This window comes from Bubalus bubalis, chromosome 16, assembly GCF_019923935.1.
Source record: "Bubalus bubalis isolate 160015118507 breed Murrah chromosome 16, NDDB_SH_1, whole genome shotgun sequence".
Taxonomy (NCBI): Eukaryota; Metazoa; Chordata; class Mammalia; order Artiodactyla; family Bovidae; genus Bubalus; species Bubalus bubalis.
In genome coordinates this window covers 22,303,678-22,320,229 of record NC_059172.1, presented here as the reverse complement: position 1 = coordinate 22,320,229, position 16,552 = coordinate 22,303,678, and the positions used below count along the sequence as shown (strand labels likewise).

General features: G+C 55.2%; 1 protein-coding gene across 1 annotated transcript; it reads left to right on the top strand.

The window, feature by feature from the left end:
- The first annotated feature begins 5,608 nt into the window (after positions 1–5,608).
- Positions 5,609–8,884, top strand: LOC123329635. Its single transcript, XM_044929007.2, has 4 exons — positions 5,609–5,744; positions 6,225–6,371; positions 6,596–6,702; positions 7,036–8,884. The coding sequence occupies exons 1-4, from the start codon at positions 5,609–5,611 to the stop codon at positions 7,447–7,449; spliced, it is 804 nt and encodes a 267-aa protein (XP_044784942.2). The 3' UTR covers positions 7,450–8,884.
- The last annotated feature ends 7,668 nt before the right edge of the window (positions 8,885–16,552 follow it).

Genomic DNA, 16,552 nt, shown 5'->3' with positions numbered 1-16,552 from the left:
GCCATTCACTTCCCATTCTTTCTGGGACTTTGAAAGTGGCAAGCCCAACTTTTTCCCCCCCAAACCTCACTTATTGTGATTAACTTCTCTTTTGGTGTTTAGATCTTCCCCCCTTTTACTGTACTGTGACACACGCTGTCTACCTCGCCTCACTGCTTTAAAAAGTACAAACAGGAGGGGGTGAGCGTGGTCGACAAAGCCTACAGAGAACGAACAATGGCTTCTATTCTCCAGCTCTCCCCAAACCCAAAGAGCAAAACCGAATCTCCCTAACTAGCAACACAGCTTCCAACCAAAGGTACCAACAACTCACCAACTCATAAAGGGAACAGAGGGACACTTCTCGCTTTGTAAGTCCTGACCCAGTGCTAGTCCCCCAAGGTTAACACCTCCTCCACCACTACCCCTCCCTGTCTTCTCTTAAGAAGTAGGTTCTGGGTGGGGGAGAAAATAGAAAAGTAATTTCTTGTTATAAATATCTGGAGGTAATTGTGTTACTGGTGTGAGTTGTTAGGGGCTGTAAAAAGATACAACGGCACCGTGGGGAGCTCAATTGGGAAGAGAGAGTTACAATAAAGAACCCATTCAAAAGGTTTGCCAAAAAAAAAAAAAAAAAAGTAAAATAATTAAATAGTCACAGCATCACTTTCCCTGCTTAAAAAAATTAAAATATTCATTCTTTTTTCTGTGTTGCCTATTATGATTATTAATTTTGCCTGCCTGCAAGTAAAGAATTCTAAGAAGCAAATTTTTTTTTCTTCAAGGCTCTTCATGGTCTAATTTATTAACTAGCTGGGAGGCAGCTTAAATCCATAAAAATAAACTTAGAGGACTTTTCCCCAGCTTCCTAAGGCAGTTTCCCAAAGCCTCTCTCCTGTCTCTCCGTCCCCGAGACCAAGTCAAGTCCAGGAGAGGCAGAAAAACCCAACTTTGTGCAGAATGCCCAACTCCCCCCACACGCCAAGTCGGATTCTGAAACTGCAAATAGTAGCTGGTGGGGAGAAGGGGGACTGAAATTCCCCTAGAAGGGTAAAACTTCCTACTGTAACCTATACCTATACTTAACCACAACCGAATGCCCCCAGTCCAGGTTGGTACATTCTTGGAGCCATTTTTAAAAAATCACTAGCTGATTTCAGAGAGGCCTAACCGATTAATTTTCCAAGCAGCTGGGAAGGTGGAAGCATTTCAAATCCTCGTTTTGCTCCTTTCCCACCCTCCTCTCAACTAAGAAGCTATCTCATTACTTAAGTAATGGTTAACACAGTGCAAAAGCAACCCGGGAAGCCAAGCATCACACCCGGAAGCACTCTCCCGGAGACTAGACTCCCCCCACCTCAGCCACAGCTTCAGCCCCCCAGCTCAACCTCGGGGCTTCCTATAGCCCTAGCCCAGTCAGAGACCCATTTTGGAAAGGAAGGGAGTCTCCAAACACCTCGGAGTCGCTTTGCCTTGGTCCACTAGGCCACTGGGCCACTGCCTCCCTATCCCAGATCCAAGCCTCAGGTTTGCTGCTGGTGTTTTAATTACTTCATTCTCAAAACCATCTCCAAACTTCTTAGCTGGGGTGAAGGGGAGAGCTCACTTTTGGCCCTCCCCGCCCCCAGCCAAAGAGTAATTACCAATTAAGATGACAAAGTTTTACTCTCTAGGGCCAAATAAGACAACAACTAATCAAATTACCTTCAGACGTTTGCAAAGGTCACCAGCTATAAAAAAATGTAATGTCAATGGCAACAACTATTATTTCTCCTCCGTAAACTCGCCAGGCTTTCAAGGTCTTTGCTTTTCATTTTCTGCTCCCACCCCCTCCTCAAATCTTCCCAAGTTCTAGTTAAACGTCCAGTATGGCTTAGGGAGCTTTGGATAAAATGAGAAAAAAAAAAGAGAGAGAGAGAGAAAAACCATCGTTCACTTTGTTTTTAAACTTTCTAGAAATCACTCATGACTGGAGGGCCGCGTTTTAGCACTCGAAAAAGAAAGCATTTCCACTTGAAATTCAACTCCATTTCCCCCCAATTACACTTGCTAAAATTCAGGGCTATTATGGTGCAGGGAGACTGAGAAAATCTGCACAAGGAAAGAGGCAACAACTTTATGAACTTTGAAAAGACACTTTTCTCCTGGGGCCTTAGAATCGAAAAGCTCTCGAATTACTCAGACTAATTAGCAGGGAGAGGATGTGATCAGACCAACGGAAAGCCACTGCTTTCATATTGATTTTTCTAAAGGCCTCACAAAGGAAAAAATCAGGAGCTTTGGATTAAAAAAAACAAACAACCTTTCCACCTCGAAACTTGTTGAAATGGCAACATCAGGGGCAGCTTTGTCAGAGGAAGACAAGGAAAAATACCCACCGAATGCTGGGGGCCCGAGGACAGGGAGTACCCCAGCTTTCGCAGGGTGAGGGCGAAGGTTGGGGAAAACCCGGGGCGCAGAGAGTTTTCAAGTTCCGAGCTCTGCGCCCAAGTTGGGGGCCAGAGCCTGGGGGCTTGATGGAAGCTGACAATCCTCCCGTTCGGCTCCGAGCTCCCTCGGAGCGCGCGTTCCACCGCCCGGGCCTGGCAGCTTCTTTCCCGGCTCCCGCTCCCTCGCTCTTTCTTTCGGCCTCCGGCGTGGGGCTGCAGTGCCGACTGACTGCTCGAGCTGGCGGCGGGCGCGGCTGTCCTGAGCGCTCGGGTGCCAGCGGATTCCTCGGAGCCCGGGAGAGCGCCGCACAAAGCCGGAGGGCTGGCGGGCGGCGGCGAGGCGAGCCGGCTCCCTCGGCGCTCCCTCGGCGCGCGGCTCTCTGCGCGCTCGCTGGGCCCGCGACTGGACAAAGCGGCCGGCGGCGGCCGATCGCTGCAGCCGTTCCCGGGCCTGTGGCACCGCAGAGCCTCTTCGTCCTCTCCGGCCGGCCGGGAGCATTTGGCAACGCTGTGGCCGGGAGCCGCGGAGGCTGCGGCGCCCAGAGCCTTGGTCCTTCCTGCGAGATCAACCCGCGCTGGCGCTGGCGCTGGGGTTGAGCGGGCCGGCCGCCCGGAGACCTGCGCTGCTCCCGCTCGCCGGCGGTCGCCCTCTGACGCCGGCTTTCGCTGGAAGTAGAAAGTTTGGGCTCCTGCGTGGAAACTTCTCCGGTCCAACTCTCCCGGCGTAGCAGTGGGGGAGGGGACGAGCGAGAGGGAGGAAGGAAGGGGGGAGGAAGGGGGAGACCTGCCTGAATATTGCAATAAAAATGAAGCAAGAAAGAAGCGGACTCACCTTTCTGAGGCATCCTCTCTGGTCAAAGCTCCTGTCAAGAGTTTTGTTTGATTTTTTTTTTTCTGTTGTCGTTGCTTAAAGACCACAACGGTTTGAAATGACGGTGTTTTAAAGGAGTTGCTGGCGAGAGTTTTCTCCACGGACGCTGCTGGTTTGGTGTGTGAGAGCAATTCTCAGATCCCTGGGAAGGAGACAGAGATTGACAATAAAATGGGCTGTCAGCGGCTGGAGAGTGAGAGATAAAGAGTGTGGGTGAGGGAAGTGGCTGCAGCCAGCACACCTATGCTGATTGGTGATGGCTCAAGTGTGTTAATGTGTGTGTGCCGGGCGCCCGGCCTCGCCTCCACCGCTCCTCACTGGCCCATTAGCGAAGCCTGACCTCTGTCATCATCCTCCAGCAAAACACTTCCTCCTGCGCCTGAACCAGAGCGGGAAATGAGGCCGAGCCACGGTTCGCTTTTCAAACCCACTAATCACTCCGCAACATGCAAATGCACGGATCGCTCCCACACAAAATATTGCTTTATGCAAAGCAGCGCCGGGGCCTCGCGCCAGCCGATTGGATGCTCCCTCTCCCCGCCTGGTGCAATTGGTCCGTTTGTTTGAATATGAATACACTTGTTTTCGGCCCCGCCGGTGTGTCCCCGCTGCTCTCCCCGGCGCTGGGCCCCCCGCGCCTGGGCTCTGGGGCTGGCCCTCGCGACATCTCTAAGGCTCAGAGCGCTCCGGGAATCAGCGCGGCCAGCTCTGTGGCCGCGAACTTGAGGGGTGGAGTGAAGGCCGCTGAGCTGGGGGTCGCGCCTCCCACACACTTCAGCTGGGCGCGGGACTCACAGCTCATGGATGGAGCAAGTTTCTTTAGCTGCGCGCTTCCCTTTCTTGCCAACTCCTGTGCAGCGTGGCCTGCTGCCCCGCCTCCGCCCGCCCTCCCCTCGCGTCCCTACCCCATCTCCGTCTGGACCCTGGGACGCGAACACCGCAGTGGCCGCGCCCTAGCCCACCTGGCCGCGGAGAAGACGACGAGAAAAGGGCGTGAGCGTCACTGGGTCCCGGCAGCCACACTCGCGCTGAGGCTAAGGCGACACTTAGGCCGAGAGGAGGCCGCCCGGCCGGGCACTTGGCGAGGCCAGGCGGCCTTCCCAGTGCAGGCCTTTGGGGCCTGCCCATTCCCCCACCCTCGCTCCCCCGGCCCTTTCTTCTGTTCGTTCTCCTTTCGGAAGGCGCGGTGCGCAGTGGAGCGGAGGCACAGCCGGGGCTGGAGAGGCCCGAGCAAACACGCCACTTACTTTGTGTACAGAGGGTTCTTGTGAAAAGCCTGAAGAGTCCTCACCAAACACTCACCAACTTCTCCCACGTGCCATTTGTTGACTAAGTGCGGCTGTTTTTCCAGGCGCCCGAGAGGAGGGGACGCAAGGGGGAGATAGGAAGGGGGGTGGAGGCCTGGAGTGGAGGGAAACGACCAATGCTGGGATAGTGTGTGTGTGTGTGTGTGTGTGTGTGTGTGTGTGTGTGTGTTGCTCGCGCGCGCGCGTTCTCGCTCGCTCGCGATGTCGGTGTGTCAGCGTGTATCCGTGTGTGCCACCAGTTATCTTCTGTGGTGTGTGAGTCTTTCGCACGACGGTTCCCTCTCCTGGGTCTGCTCAGTCCACGGAAGCAATTCCCCTTCAGCTGTTGCCAGAAAACCGGGGAGGAAAGTAAGTAAATGGCTTTTCTCTTCTGACCACACACCACAAGTCCATTTGTTGAATGCCGGACGATTAGGACACACCTCAGTACACTCCAAAGGCTCCCCTTGGTGCCCGCAGTTAAGGTGACAGGGGAGGGAGCGGCTGCCCCTTCCGGCAAAATTCCGGGCTCTCTTGGAGCTTGCAGGTCGCGTGGAAAGGAAAGGGGAAGGTTTGGGATGGGGCACACACCCCAGGATCCGACAAAAGAGGATGGGGTTGGAAGAGCTGAGGTAGGGAGCATGAGAGGAAGCCGTCGCCAGGTAGACTTGACTCCTCTCCACTTGTGCAAAGTGCAAAAAGTCAGAGCTCATCAGTAAAGTCTCTGCCACCTGAACTCACCGCTGACACGCGGCGCGACGGCTGCCCCGGGAGCTGGGACCCCGAGGAGGCTGCAGGCTGCCTTGGGCCGGCTCCGGGCCTAACGTGGGTCTTACGTTCTCCTCCCCGACCTGCGCCCACTAACGCCGCAGCGGAGAGGCCGGGCAGAGCTGCGGGGTGAGCTGGGAGGTCTCCCCTATCTGGGCCAGAGTTGGGGTAGCACAACCCGATCACCATCTCGGCCTGCGGAAGGCCCTTCCAGCGGCCCAGGAGCCATACAGCGCGGGGAGAAAACCCAGACCAAAGAAGCTAAGGAGGTGGCGATGGGCGCCCCGGTCGGTGCCTTCTGTGCGAGACTTCGTAGGACCGCGACTTTCAGAGGCAGCGAGGCAGCGGGCCCATCCCAGACCAGCGAGAGCCTGCATTCTTTCTCTCTCTCCCTTTACTTCGTAACAATCAGTAAAGAAGCTCGAACTCAAGTCCACTGAGCATAAGCGGCGGGGGGAGGAATCCCAGAGACTGTCCGAATTGGAGGCGAATATCATTTTTACAACCTCTCAATTAGCGACCGAGTGGATTAGCACCTTCTTAAGCTTTGCCTTAGAGAGAAGCAGCCGTAATCTTGTTGCTATTTCCCCCCTGGGCACTAGCTCTTTGAATCAGCTCCTTCTCCCACCCTCCCACCCCCACCTCACCTCGGAGAAAAGTTTTAAACAACAACAAAAAATCATAAGAGGCGAGGAGCGGAGTGAATGCCACTGACGTCATTGGGTGAAGGTGGGGGCTCACAGAAGGACTCTTGGAAACCACTCTCCACAAACAAGAAACAAAAAAGGACTTGGCAGCTTCCAATGTGTCAATATTTGGGGGAGGGGGGAGCTCAGCCCGCCGAGAGGCAGAGTTTTCAAAGTTGGAGGAGAGCAGGGAGGAGAGCTTGAGTTCCTGTCCTCTCTGGGCTAGCCTCAAGGAGGGCGGGGGTGCCGTTCTGCCTCGGGCCGCCTGGCGCCCTCTGCCAAGTACCTGTTCCGGGGGGCGACGGGGCAGGTTGGGGGACTGGGACGGAGCTGCAGCGCGCCAGGGCCAGAGGTGTGCGCAAAATTGAGACAATTCCTAGGTCGCCATTTTAATTGCGGCTTCCAACACGACCGAGGCCCACTTGCTGCCCTCCGAGTCGGGGTTGGAGGGAGGGAGTCGCGCCTTCCATTTCTTTCTCGCCTTTTCCCGCCTCTCCCTAGGTACCCCCCCTCCTCCCGCCCCCGCCCTCACCCTTTGGCGTCGGAGGAGGACTTTTCTCTGGCCTGTTCCCGCAGGGGCTGCCCGGGTCATCCCACCCGGTAGGGGGAGGCTGTCTTTGCCGAAGGAGTCGCGCTGGGGGATCGCCGCTCGCCTGAGTGCCCGGAGTCTCTGGTCAGTATTGGTGCGTAAGTGTGAGGTCGGGCAGCATCTCACCCCTAGCGGTCCCTGGCATTCGCCCCCTGCCCGATCTTCAGGTTTCCCGCCCGGAGGGCGGCCTCTGGCGAGGCAAAGCCATGCCCGGCTCGTGAAAAATGTTCGCCTGCTTCCCGGCTTCGGAACCAAGAGTCTCCCACCCGGTGCTGCGACACCTCTGAACTGCAGCTTTCAACCGCCTAGCAGAGGAGCGGGGCTGGCGTGCTGGTCAGGGCGGAGAGCTTTTCTTTGGAGGAGGAAAGTCTCCGCCAACACCTGCGTCACTTTGCAGAGCCTGAAACGGCTCTCCCTCTCTCTGCAGGCCCTGGGAGAGTGGGTTCCCAGTCTCGTGGAGCTGACGAAACGGGTCCAACGAGCACCAAACGCAAAGGCGACCATCCTGCCGCCCAGCCAGGGGCTCCTTCTCCCCTCGGGCCTCTCTCTTTTCTGCAGCAACCTGCGGGTTTCCAGCTCACTCGGCAGCCTCGCCGAGCCCAGAGCGCCGGGAAGCGGAGGAGAGCAGAAGCCGGACGGGTGGCGCCTCCAGGCTGCGGCCACGCTAGGCTGGGGAAAGCCGCGGTGCCCTCGCCCTTCCTCGCCTCCTGCCAAATGGCAAGTGTGTCTCAGCACCCTCTGGGTTCGATTCTCTTCCATTCACATTAGGCGGCAAGCGTCTCTTTCTCACACCTCCCCCTCAGAAATACTCAGAAAAAAAAAAAAAAAATCCCAACTGTGAGATCCCTGCTGCCCCGCAGGTTGGACTCTCAAGCCTTTGCTTTCTGGACCCTACATGCTGTTGTCTAGATAGGGACCAGGTTTAAAACTCCTGATGTGCAGGACACATGCACATACTTGCAAGTAACAGCACTCTCCGATTTTTACAAATATGGTTTCTAGGAAAGTTTGCTGTTCATTTCATTACCCAGGCTCTCCATCGCTCCTTTCCCTGTAACCTCCGCCCTTAAGAGGCCAGAGTTCTGCTTCAAATGAAAAGCAAGCCAAGGCCACCTCAGTCCCTTCTCCCTGGAGATTCCCTCTCTAAACAGCTGCCTGTTTTTAAAGGCGAGGGACCGAGTCCTGCAATTTGTCCTGGATTGGCGCAGGGAACACGCGGGCTGGAAACTGAGGGCTTTGCTGTGGGGTTTGCGGCAGGGGAAGGAGGAGGGAGCAAATGTCATGGCTGGCTCGCTCGAGCAGCCAGGGAACCGGAGCTGAGCGTATCCTGACGGGCTTTTAAAATGACATTGATTGGGACAAGCTGTTCCCCACCCTGGTAAGAGTTAATCTGCCTGTTAATCAAGGCACTAAGGGGCTCAATGCGAGTTTTATTAGCGATTGGAGAACAGAGGCGGCAGCGAGGGATCAAAAGCGGAGATCCCAGATACTGGCCAGCCCCGTCACCAAAAAAAAAAAAAAAAAAGTATTATCAATTAGGAAACAATTCGACGCTTTTCATCACTTCCTAACTCAGTTTCACAGATAGTGACTTACAAACCTGACTAGCGGGGAAAACCAAAGCCGAGGAGCGACCCGGGGCGAGAGGCGGGGGGGAGGAGCTGCGGGTTGGCTCCACCGAGTTCGGCCCTCGAGAGTTTTGAGAAAACTCAGCCCGGGGCCCTGAAGCCTCAGATTCATTCCTCCCGAGAGCAGAGAGAATGATGAATAAAACAATAAATATCGCCACTGATATCGACACCCATCTCTCCGTGCAACTCCCCACTGCTCCAGCCGGGCTCCAGCGCACGGTGGCGTCTGGCCCCCAGCGCGCCGCAGCGGGGCGGGCCGGAAAGTTTGCGCAGCGAGAAGGACTCTCCTTCCGTCTCTCCAGCGCTGCCCCCTTCTGCCCCGGAGGGGTGTTTGGTACCCTTCGGCTTTCCTTTAAAATTCTAAAATAAATAAACGTCCAGACCTTGGGGAAATTTGAATAGTAACTGATTCAATAATCCAAATTATATGAGTGGATCTGAGAGAAAAAATAAACAAGCCAACTGCATGTGCCCTCTGATCAAAGACAGGGGACGGAGAAGGCGACAGAGGAGGTCCCCGGCTCGCCCTGGGCGCGGGGCGAGGACTCTGGTCAGAGGTAATTATGTCAGTGCGTTTTCTCGCCGTGACAGCCGAATAAACACAATCTCCAATAAACATCTCTAATGAGGGAGGAGGCCCGAGGATGGCTGGGTTTGATTTATGACTGGAGGAGAAGGTTCACTTCCCACTGCGAAGCGGGTAACCTGCTAGCCGCCTGGCTCTGGAGAACGGAACCCGCGGAGGAGAGGACCCCAGGCCCAGGTAAGGCGCTCGGCTGTGTGGCCACTTCTCTCCTTCCCGGGCTTCCTGGACAAGGTGGGCAGAGGGCGGCCATTGCTCAGAGTTGGGCGGTGGTCCTGAGCACCTGTCACAGGTGCCTGAAATAGAAATGGCACCGAAGGTGCCCCCAGAAAGCCTAGAGAGGGGATGCCAGCAGCAGTGGGGAGAACCCAGGCCTCACCTAGAGGCCCCCCAACCTCTCAGGCGGGTGCTCCAGTGCCTGGCGTAAGCCTTTCTGGCATCTCCGGCTGCGTGGGGCTAGACTCCTGAACCAAGAGGTAGTTTGGGGTCGTCTCTAACCTGACTCACTTTGGAGAAACTTCCGGCGGCCGGCTTGGGTTGTCCTGGGACGTGAGAGTAGCTAGCTGGGCGCTGCTCTCCCCGGCACTCAGAGGCCCGACTACCCTGGCGCCCACGATCTTCCCACCCGGGCAGCTAGCGCAGCGCCCGCAGTAACCCGAGCCCGCGTTCTAGCTCAGTGAGAATCGCTAATTATTAGGTCTTCCGAAGTGAAGCTCAAATCGCACTCTGCGTGCTTTATGCGCTGCCCAGCTCTGTGGGCAGCATTCTTTCGTCCTCCTCTCCTTTCGGAGAAACGAACTCCTATCTCTAAGACTTTGTTTCGGCGCAACTATCTACACTTTGCAGCCGCCGGAAACTTTTGCTGCACTTCGCCCGACCCGCGTGGCGGGGCGTTTCTACGCGCTCCTGGCTCGGGTGGGGACCTCTGCACGCGTGAATGTCGCGAACTGCTAGTCAAGGGAGTTCCAGGTACAAACTGCATCACCCCCACCCCCAGCATGTCTCACGATCGCAAGAGGCTGCAGCAGACAGTACCAGCAGATCCCTGTCTCCCTCTTCCCACTTCCCTCTCAACTCCTCCCCGCAGCTCAGCACTCAACTGGAAGTCCACTCAAAACACTGGGACGTTTTGCCACTATTGCAGAAAAGCACGCTCGGCAAGAACAAGACACCCCCCCGCCCCCAACCTCCCATCTTATCCTGCCCTCGGTAATTCCCTTCCACCTTTATCTCCTTTTAAAAGCAAAAAATCAAGCCCCTGGGCTACTTGGGGCCGGCCGGCTTGGTTTGGAGACACCGTCGTGGGCAGCAGAGGGACGGCACGGGTCCGAGCGGAGCCGGGGCCGGAGACCCGGCAGTTACCTGGGAACCGAGGGCGGGGAGGCAGGTGAGCTTGGCGGCGCAGGTTCCCACACTTCTCACCGCCGCTCCGCAGGGGGAAGTGGCAGATCTGACAGCCGCGTTCTACGCGAAGACCTGCCCCAGAGTTTAAATGTCAATGATAAGAAAAGAGGGTGCTCAGGCAGGCGCTAACTTTCCTTAATATCCATGCCAGCGAGGTCCTCATTGGCTGCCGGACCCGCGTGACGTCATGGCGGCCAGAGTTGGGCTCTGCTCCGTGCAGAGTTGCGCTCGCGCCGGGCAGGAGCCTCCCCTCCCCATCCCGAGTCCGGCCCGCTCAGTGCCCTGCCACGGCCTTACTGGGCCCAGCCCTGGGCTGCCCACGCCCAACCCATCTTGACCCGCCCCGCCCTCCTTTAGGCCGTCGAGTCAACCGCAAGGAAACTAGTCCTCCTGAGTGCGCTCTTCCTCCCCGCCTGGCACGCGAGTCCCTTTCTCTGGGCTGGGCAACTGCATTTCCGGGTGCCCACCGATGATCCCCTCTTCAGATCCTCGGAGGAAATCACTTCATCAGAGGGACCGGAGGTGGCGCTGGGTTTGAGAGGGAGACTTGGCAGGAATCGTTTGCAGGAGGAGTTCGAGGAGAGATGGGTACCCCAACCTGGCCATGGCGCCTACAAGTCACCAGCTGGGTGTAGACGGGGCGGCTCAGGAAGAGCACGGACAATCCGTTCCCTCTTTGGCTAAGCCAAAGTTCTCATGGTCCGCTGGGTTCTCAGAAGGAGACACCCAAAAGGCGCCTGTCCGTCTGATCCGTCCGAGGATCCCCCTCACCACCCTTAGGTGCCAGTCACGTAGGAAATGTAGGTGATTTTATTACTCTTTGACTTAGAGGTTAACTGTTGACTTTGTGGCCTGGAGGAGGAAAATAGGAAAGTCCCCGATTCTGAAGTCAAGATTCCCCTTCCTGGAGCCGAGGACACAACAGAAATTGAAGCAGGATTGGCAGGATACTAACCTGGTGGTCTGTGCTTTTTTTTTTTTTTTTTCCTCCTTTCATGCGCTGTGGACCGGGAGGTGGCTTAGTCGAGCCGGGCCTAGCTGTCTTGTGACGGGGTCTTAGACCCGCGTTGTCATTCTAGTGTCTCCCACCCTCCTCCCTAGCAGGGGAGGGGGCTTCTCAGTGTCCAATCCTTTCCTTTTCTGCTTCCTTCCGGGTCTCGAACTTGGAAGTGACAGAGGTCCGGCCCGGAGGGGCAGGGGGCGCTTGACGAGGTGGCGGCAGGGAAAGCGGTGGGGCGTGGAACCGCCTTTAGGCAGCCAGTGGGAGGCCAAGCCCCTGAAGACCCGGGCGAGTCTGTGTGGAGGCCAGGAGGGGCACGTCTAGGCCAGAGGATGACCCGGGGGCCGGCTCCCGCGAGCCTTGCTCGAGCGGGGGCGGCAGAGGGAGAGCCGAGCACAGATGGCGCCGAGGCGCGCGAGGTCCAGCGGTCCCCGCTCCCGCCCCCGGTACACCTGGATAGGTGTGTGACTTCGCAACCGGCCGGGAGGCGGCTCCAGGCAGCCCGCCTGCCGCCTCCTCCCGATCCGTCCAGCTCCCTGCCGGACTTCATACTTTTTTCTTTTCTTTCTACTCTGTCCGTCGAGGGTAGGTAGGGGAGTGATGATGGAAAAGGGAAATGGGAGCCTGTCGGCGGTGAGGTCTAAGCGTGGTGTTTCACTGATTTACAAACATTGCCCACACTCCTCCCCGTTCCAAACCCCTGGTCTTCCAGTGAAGGGGGCAAGGAGCGTCCTTACACCACCCCCAAACCCCCTCCACCGGCCTCTCTGATCTGGCCCAGGACCCCACTGATCTGATCAGGGGTAGTCAGCCGGGGAGTGGCGCTCCGGGAGGAGTTTTCTCTGGTTTCTCCGTCGCCATCGGCCGCCTCCCGTGACCTAGTTTCTTGGTAAGCTCCCAGCTCACCTCCAGTATCTGGTCGAGGCCCCGGCCCCAGATGTCCTGAGGTCTCCCCCGCCCCCAAGGTCCGCCTTGGAGTTTGGACTGCGGGTAGGCCTCGGGCTTGAGTAGGCCTTCGGACTCCCTAGTTTCTGTCCGCGGCTCGCTTCCCACCCGCCCCCTCTGTGAGCCTCCGCCACGAAGGCTGCTCCGGGCTTGCTTGGAGTCCGGGCCATTAAGTGTGCGCGGATCCCTGCAACCCAGCAGGGTGCTCGAGAGCGACGCTGGAAACGCCACGGCCGCCGCCTTCTTATCTGCCTGTCAATAAAGGGCGCGCTCGGGGCGAGCTGGAGCACCGGGCGGTGGAGGCGAGGCCGGACTAGGCCCTTCCGAGCTGCCGGCCAACGCACAAGCCGCTCTCCATTTGCCCCGGGCACGGAAGCAGGGAGGGAGGAAGCTGGCGCTGAGGTGGCCACCCGGGAGGATGCGAGTTGTACGGCTGCCAGAGCTCGGTACCCCAGCTAGCTGGTGACCCAGGAAGACTCTGGAGATCCTTCCAGAACCCGAAAGCCGGGGCTCCCCTTCAAACCCGCCTTATGGGCAGCTTGTCTGGGCGAAATTCTTCGTGGTGCCCAGTCCGCGAGGCCTATCCTTGCCCCACCTGGGCACAGGCAGATTTCTGTAGGCCTCACGGGCAGAACGGCAACACGGGCGGCCCGGGGCATCATTGACGACTCGCAGTCCCGGGATGGGGGGAGTGCGACCCGAGGCGGGCTGCAGGTGGTGTGCAAAGGGCCCGAAACGGGAAAGGAACCCCTTTCCTTCCAGGCTTCCCCCCAGCTCAGGCTAGCTCAGGCTGAAATTCGCCGACACCCAGGACAGTCCCCGGCTCTGCTTCTCCACCGCAGCAGCGAGCCGAGCTCGGCAGCCGCCTGCCCAGAGGGTTTCCCTGGTCACCCCCGGCTTGTGACGGCGAGAAAACCCAGAGCCTCCCTTCCAGCCCAGGTGGGGAGGAGGATGGGATTGAAGGGCCTGAGACTGCGGGTAAGAGTGGAGTGAGGGAGCGAGAGGAGAGATTACAGAGCGAGGCTTGCTTGGAAGGAGACTAGGGGAGAAGACAGCCGGTTGTTGGCTTGAAGTGTAGCGGAGATCTGTTGTTCTTGTCCAAGGTACGTTTCTCGCTCTCTTTCCCCCCTCCCTCAACTACTTTGTGCAAATAAAGACTTCCAGATTGGCGGAGCCCCTCCTGCCGGATCTGTGCTACAGGGTGGGTGGGAATTGGTTATTTGTCTTTTCACTGAGAATGACACTGAGTCTCCCAAACAATTGAAAAGTCGAAATGGATTTTTCCATCTTAGTATTTTAATTTCATTTTACTACGTCTGGACGATAACGCATGCTGTTAACTTCTGTTTTTAATTATTATTCCTGGGCGGGTGCTAGTTCATAAAGGGGCTTAATAAAGCTGTTCGTATAAAAATTAATCGAGGGAGAGGGAAAAGTCTGATTAATTGAGGAAAAATACTATCTATCTATCTATCTATATATATATATATAGTGTGTGTGTGTGTGTCATTTCAAACAGCTGTACAAGCCAGAAATCCATATATTATCTCAGAAATTAAATTTACTGAGTAGTTAGTGTATGTGTTTCTTGCTTCCCTCCCTTCCACTTCCTTCCCTTTAAGCAAGATTTCATTTTAAATAAAAACTGGAGGAATGTTCATGAATCTGAGCATCAAAAAAGGAAGTAGAATAGATAATATTTGCTGTCCCTTTACCCAGATCTAAAAGACTGCATAAAGGCATGATTATGTGCAACACTATTTTCTCTGCTATTCAATTATTTTTCTGCTCTCATTCAAAGAAATGATTGGTTTCTTCTCTGTTAAGTCAGTTCTACCCCACCATAAACTTTTCTTGCACGTTCGAGAAAAATCTTCCAGTCCTTCCAGCTTGCTTTCTCACTAAGAAAATCTGTATTACAATCAATTGAAGAAAACTCTGACTTTTTTTTTTTTTTAATATTTTCATGTGAAGTCAGTCTGTGGTACCATGTTTGATTTCTTTCTGTCTCTTGTCCGGGTGGAGACTGAGACATTAACTGAATTCCCTGGGGGTGATTGGATGCAATTCGCTGAAAGTAGACAGGCACGTCCTGGATGTTAGAAATTCACTTTTTCTCAACATGACAAGGCCGCCTTCGATCTACAATTGTATTTGAATGGGCAATGAGCGGAAAGATCTCTCATCATTAAGCCTGTTTCTACTTTAGCAAAATAACTAGAGCCTTCATTTGCACACAAATGCTCATAAAACTCAGATTCTCTGCAACTCTTTAATAAAAAAGGATGGCTGCCTAATTTAAACTGGAGGTGAGAAGGCAGAGAGAGAGAGATGGGGGTTTCAAAGACATGCCCTCCCTTCCCCCAAAATGTCCATGTGATTGAGTTGACTTTTTTTTTTTTACTTTAAATCTTAAATAAGATGTGAGTTGTAACAAGAGGATTGGCACTTACTCCGTGACCCTTATAATTGGATTAAATATAGACTGAGACATACAAAAACACACCAAGATTGACACCTGCCAACTGGACTTCCTTATGATTGATTGTGATGCTTCGTGCTGGCAACAATAATGAAATAAATTGTACGGATAAAACAGCACATTTGTCATTTCCGTGCCATGAGTGAGGAAGTCAACGAGTCAGGCAAGCTGTTAGCTGACAGGCGCGAGCAGGAGGCAAGCAAAAGAGATAAATAAGGATTCCAGGCATTGACAGGACAAATTATGACTTGTCACAACCTTTTTAAATTCAGAAGTTTTCAATTAACATATATATTGCTGTTACATATAAGATAAGGGGGTGCTGCCATAAACATGAGCAATACTCAGGGACCCCCACCACCACCAAGGGCTTGGGTGCCCAGGCCTCTCCAACTGTGATCTTAGGTGAGCCCTGGAGGGCACCCTTGGGCTACAGTGCCCAGTCAGTCCGTAGCCTGGGCTTAGTAAGGTGGCTGAGACTGTGCTAGGCTGAGGGGTGGCTCCTTCTTTTGCTTGACCTACAAATTGTGGCTCCAATACCTTTTCTTTGCTGAAGCAGAGCACCCAGCCCAAAAAAGAACCCAGACAAGGCCTGCACCGAGGTCTGGCAGGATGAGCCCCACTCTCTGCCTTACTTAGTTGCTGCATAGGAAGTAAGAGGTAGAGGATGGAGATGTCTTCTCTCATTTTACACTCCAAAGTCTTGCCCTCAGGAGAGAAACAGAGCTCCTGGTTTTGAGGTATCAGCAATGGCCACATCCTGGGGCCAGGCCTAGGCTCCTGAACCCTGGTGTGGCCTCTGGGACCCCTAGACTCCCACTCTAATTGCCCAGCCAGGTGTCACCTGGATGGAGGGCACAAACCCAGCTCTTCTAGTCCTACCCAAGATGACAGGCTACTTTCCCCTATTTATCCCTCGATTTTTGTTCACAATTTCGGGAGTTCCTTGTAGGCCCATGGATGGGGAGGAGCCTGGGCAACCCTGGGGGCCTGAGGCCATTCAAGAAGGGTTAGTGAGGTTTAGAAGAAGTAAAGCTCAGGAGTTTTCAGCCAGGGCAGCTAGTTAGGGGCCACTTTGGAATTTCTGATGGAGTCCAGGGTATGGAGACCAGTGTGGGTGAAATTTGACCTGAGTTTGACAAGTGTGTAGGAGAGTGTAAACTTAACCATCTCCACTCCCAAAGGAGGCTGACCTCTTAGTTTTAAGATTAGTACCTCTCCCACCCCGACCCCCCCCCCCCCCCCCAGATATAATCTGGACTTTAAAGGTGTACTACTGGTACTTGTCTGCCCCCATGTCCCGGCCCCTTGCCAAAGTCCGGCTGGAACTTCCCAAGTTAGCAGCAGGACGTGAGTCTCCCTAGGAGCAGAAGGCTGGGGGAAGATTAGGGTACAGAACACAGGGAGGGCCTGATCCTCGCCTGGCCTCGGAGCTTGAAGCCACTGCAAGTGGGGCACGTCCAGTTCCAGGCAGGCGGGGGAGGCCCAGACTCGGAGGGCGCCAGGCTTCTTCCCCAGGCCGTGGTCAGCCTCAGACGCCTGCGCTCAGCTCCAGCCCGAGTCTCGCTGTGTGGTGCCGGGAGCCCGCGCCCTCGTGGGGAAGAGCCCAGCCTTGCTGTCGAGGCCACTACCTGTCCTCACAAACACTTTTTTGAAAAAGCGCGTCAACCCTCAACTCCAGCGTACTAATCTCCTGTGCTCGCCACCAAATGAAACAGCGCGAAGCCCTCAATCTTTCCAAAGAAGGAGAAGGAGAGGAAGGGGAGGGAGGGAAAGGGAAGCAAAAAACAAGTTACACGGAATTAGCTGGAAGCTGCCGCATTCCCCAGCGACCGCAGCCATTAACATTATAATCTCAAACGCCATTTTTTATGTAACACTATTGTTAGTAAATCAACT

What these genes read in the sequence shown, in the direction of transcription:
- LOC123329635 (XM_044929007.2), top strand. Translation starts at nt 5,609, where the DNA reads ATGGGCGCCCCGGTCGGTGCCTTCTGTGCGAGACTTCGTAGGACCGCG. An exon ending in CCTTTACTTCGTAACAATCA is followed by an intron (nt 5,745 to 6,224) that starts GTAAAGAAGCTC and finishes GGAGAGCTTGAG; the next exon opens with TTCCTGTCCTCTCTGGGCTA. An exon ending in GCAGCGCGCCAGGGCCAGAG is followed by an intron (nt 6,372 to 6,595) that starts GTGTGCGCAAAA and finishes CTGTTCCCGCAG; the next exon opens with GGGCTGCCCGGGTCATCCCA.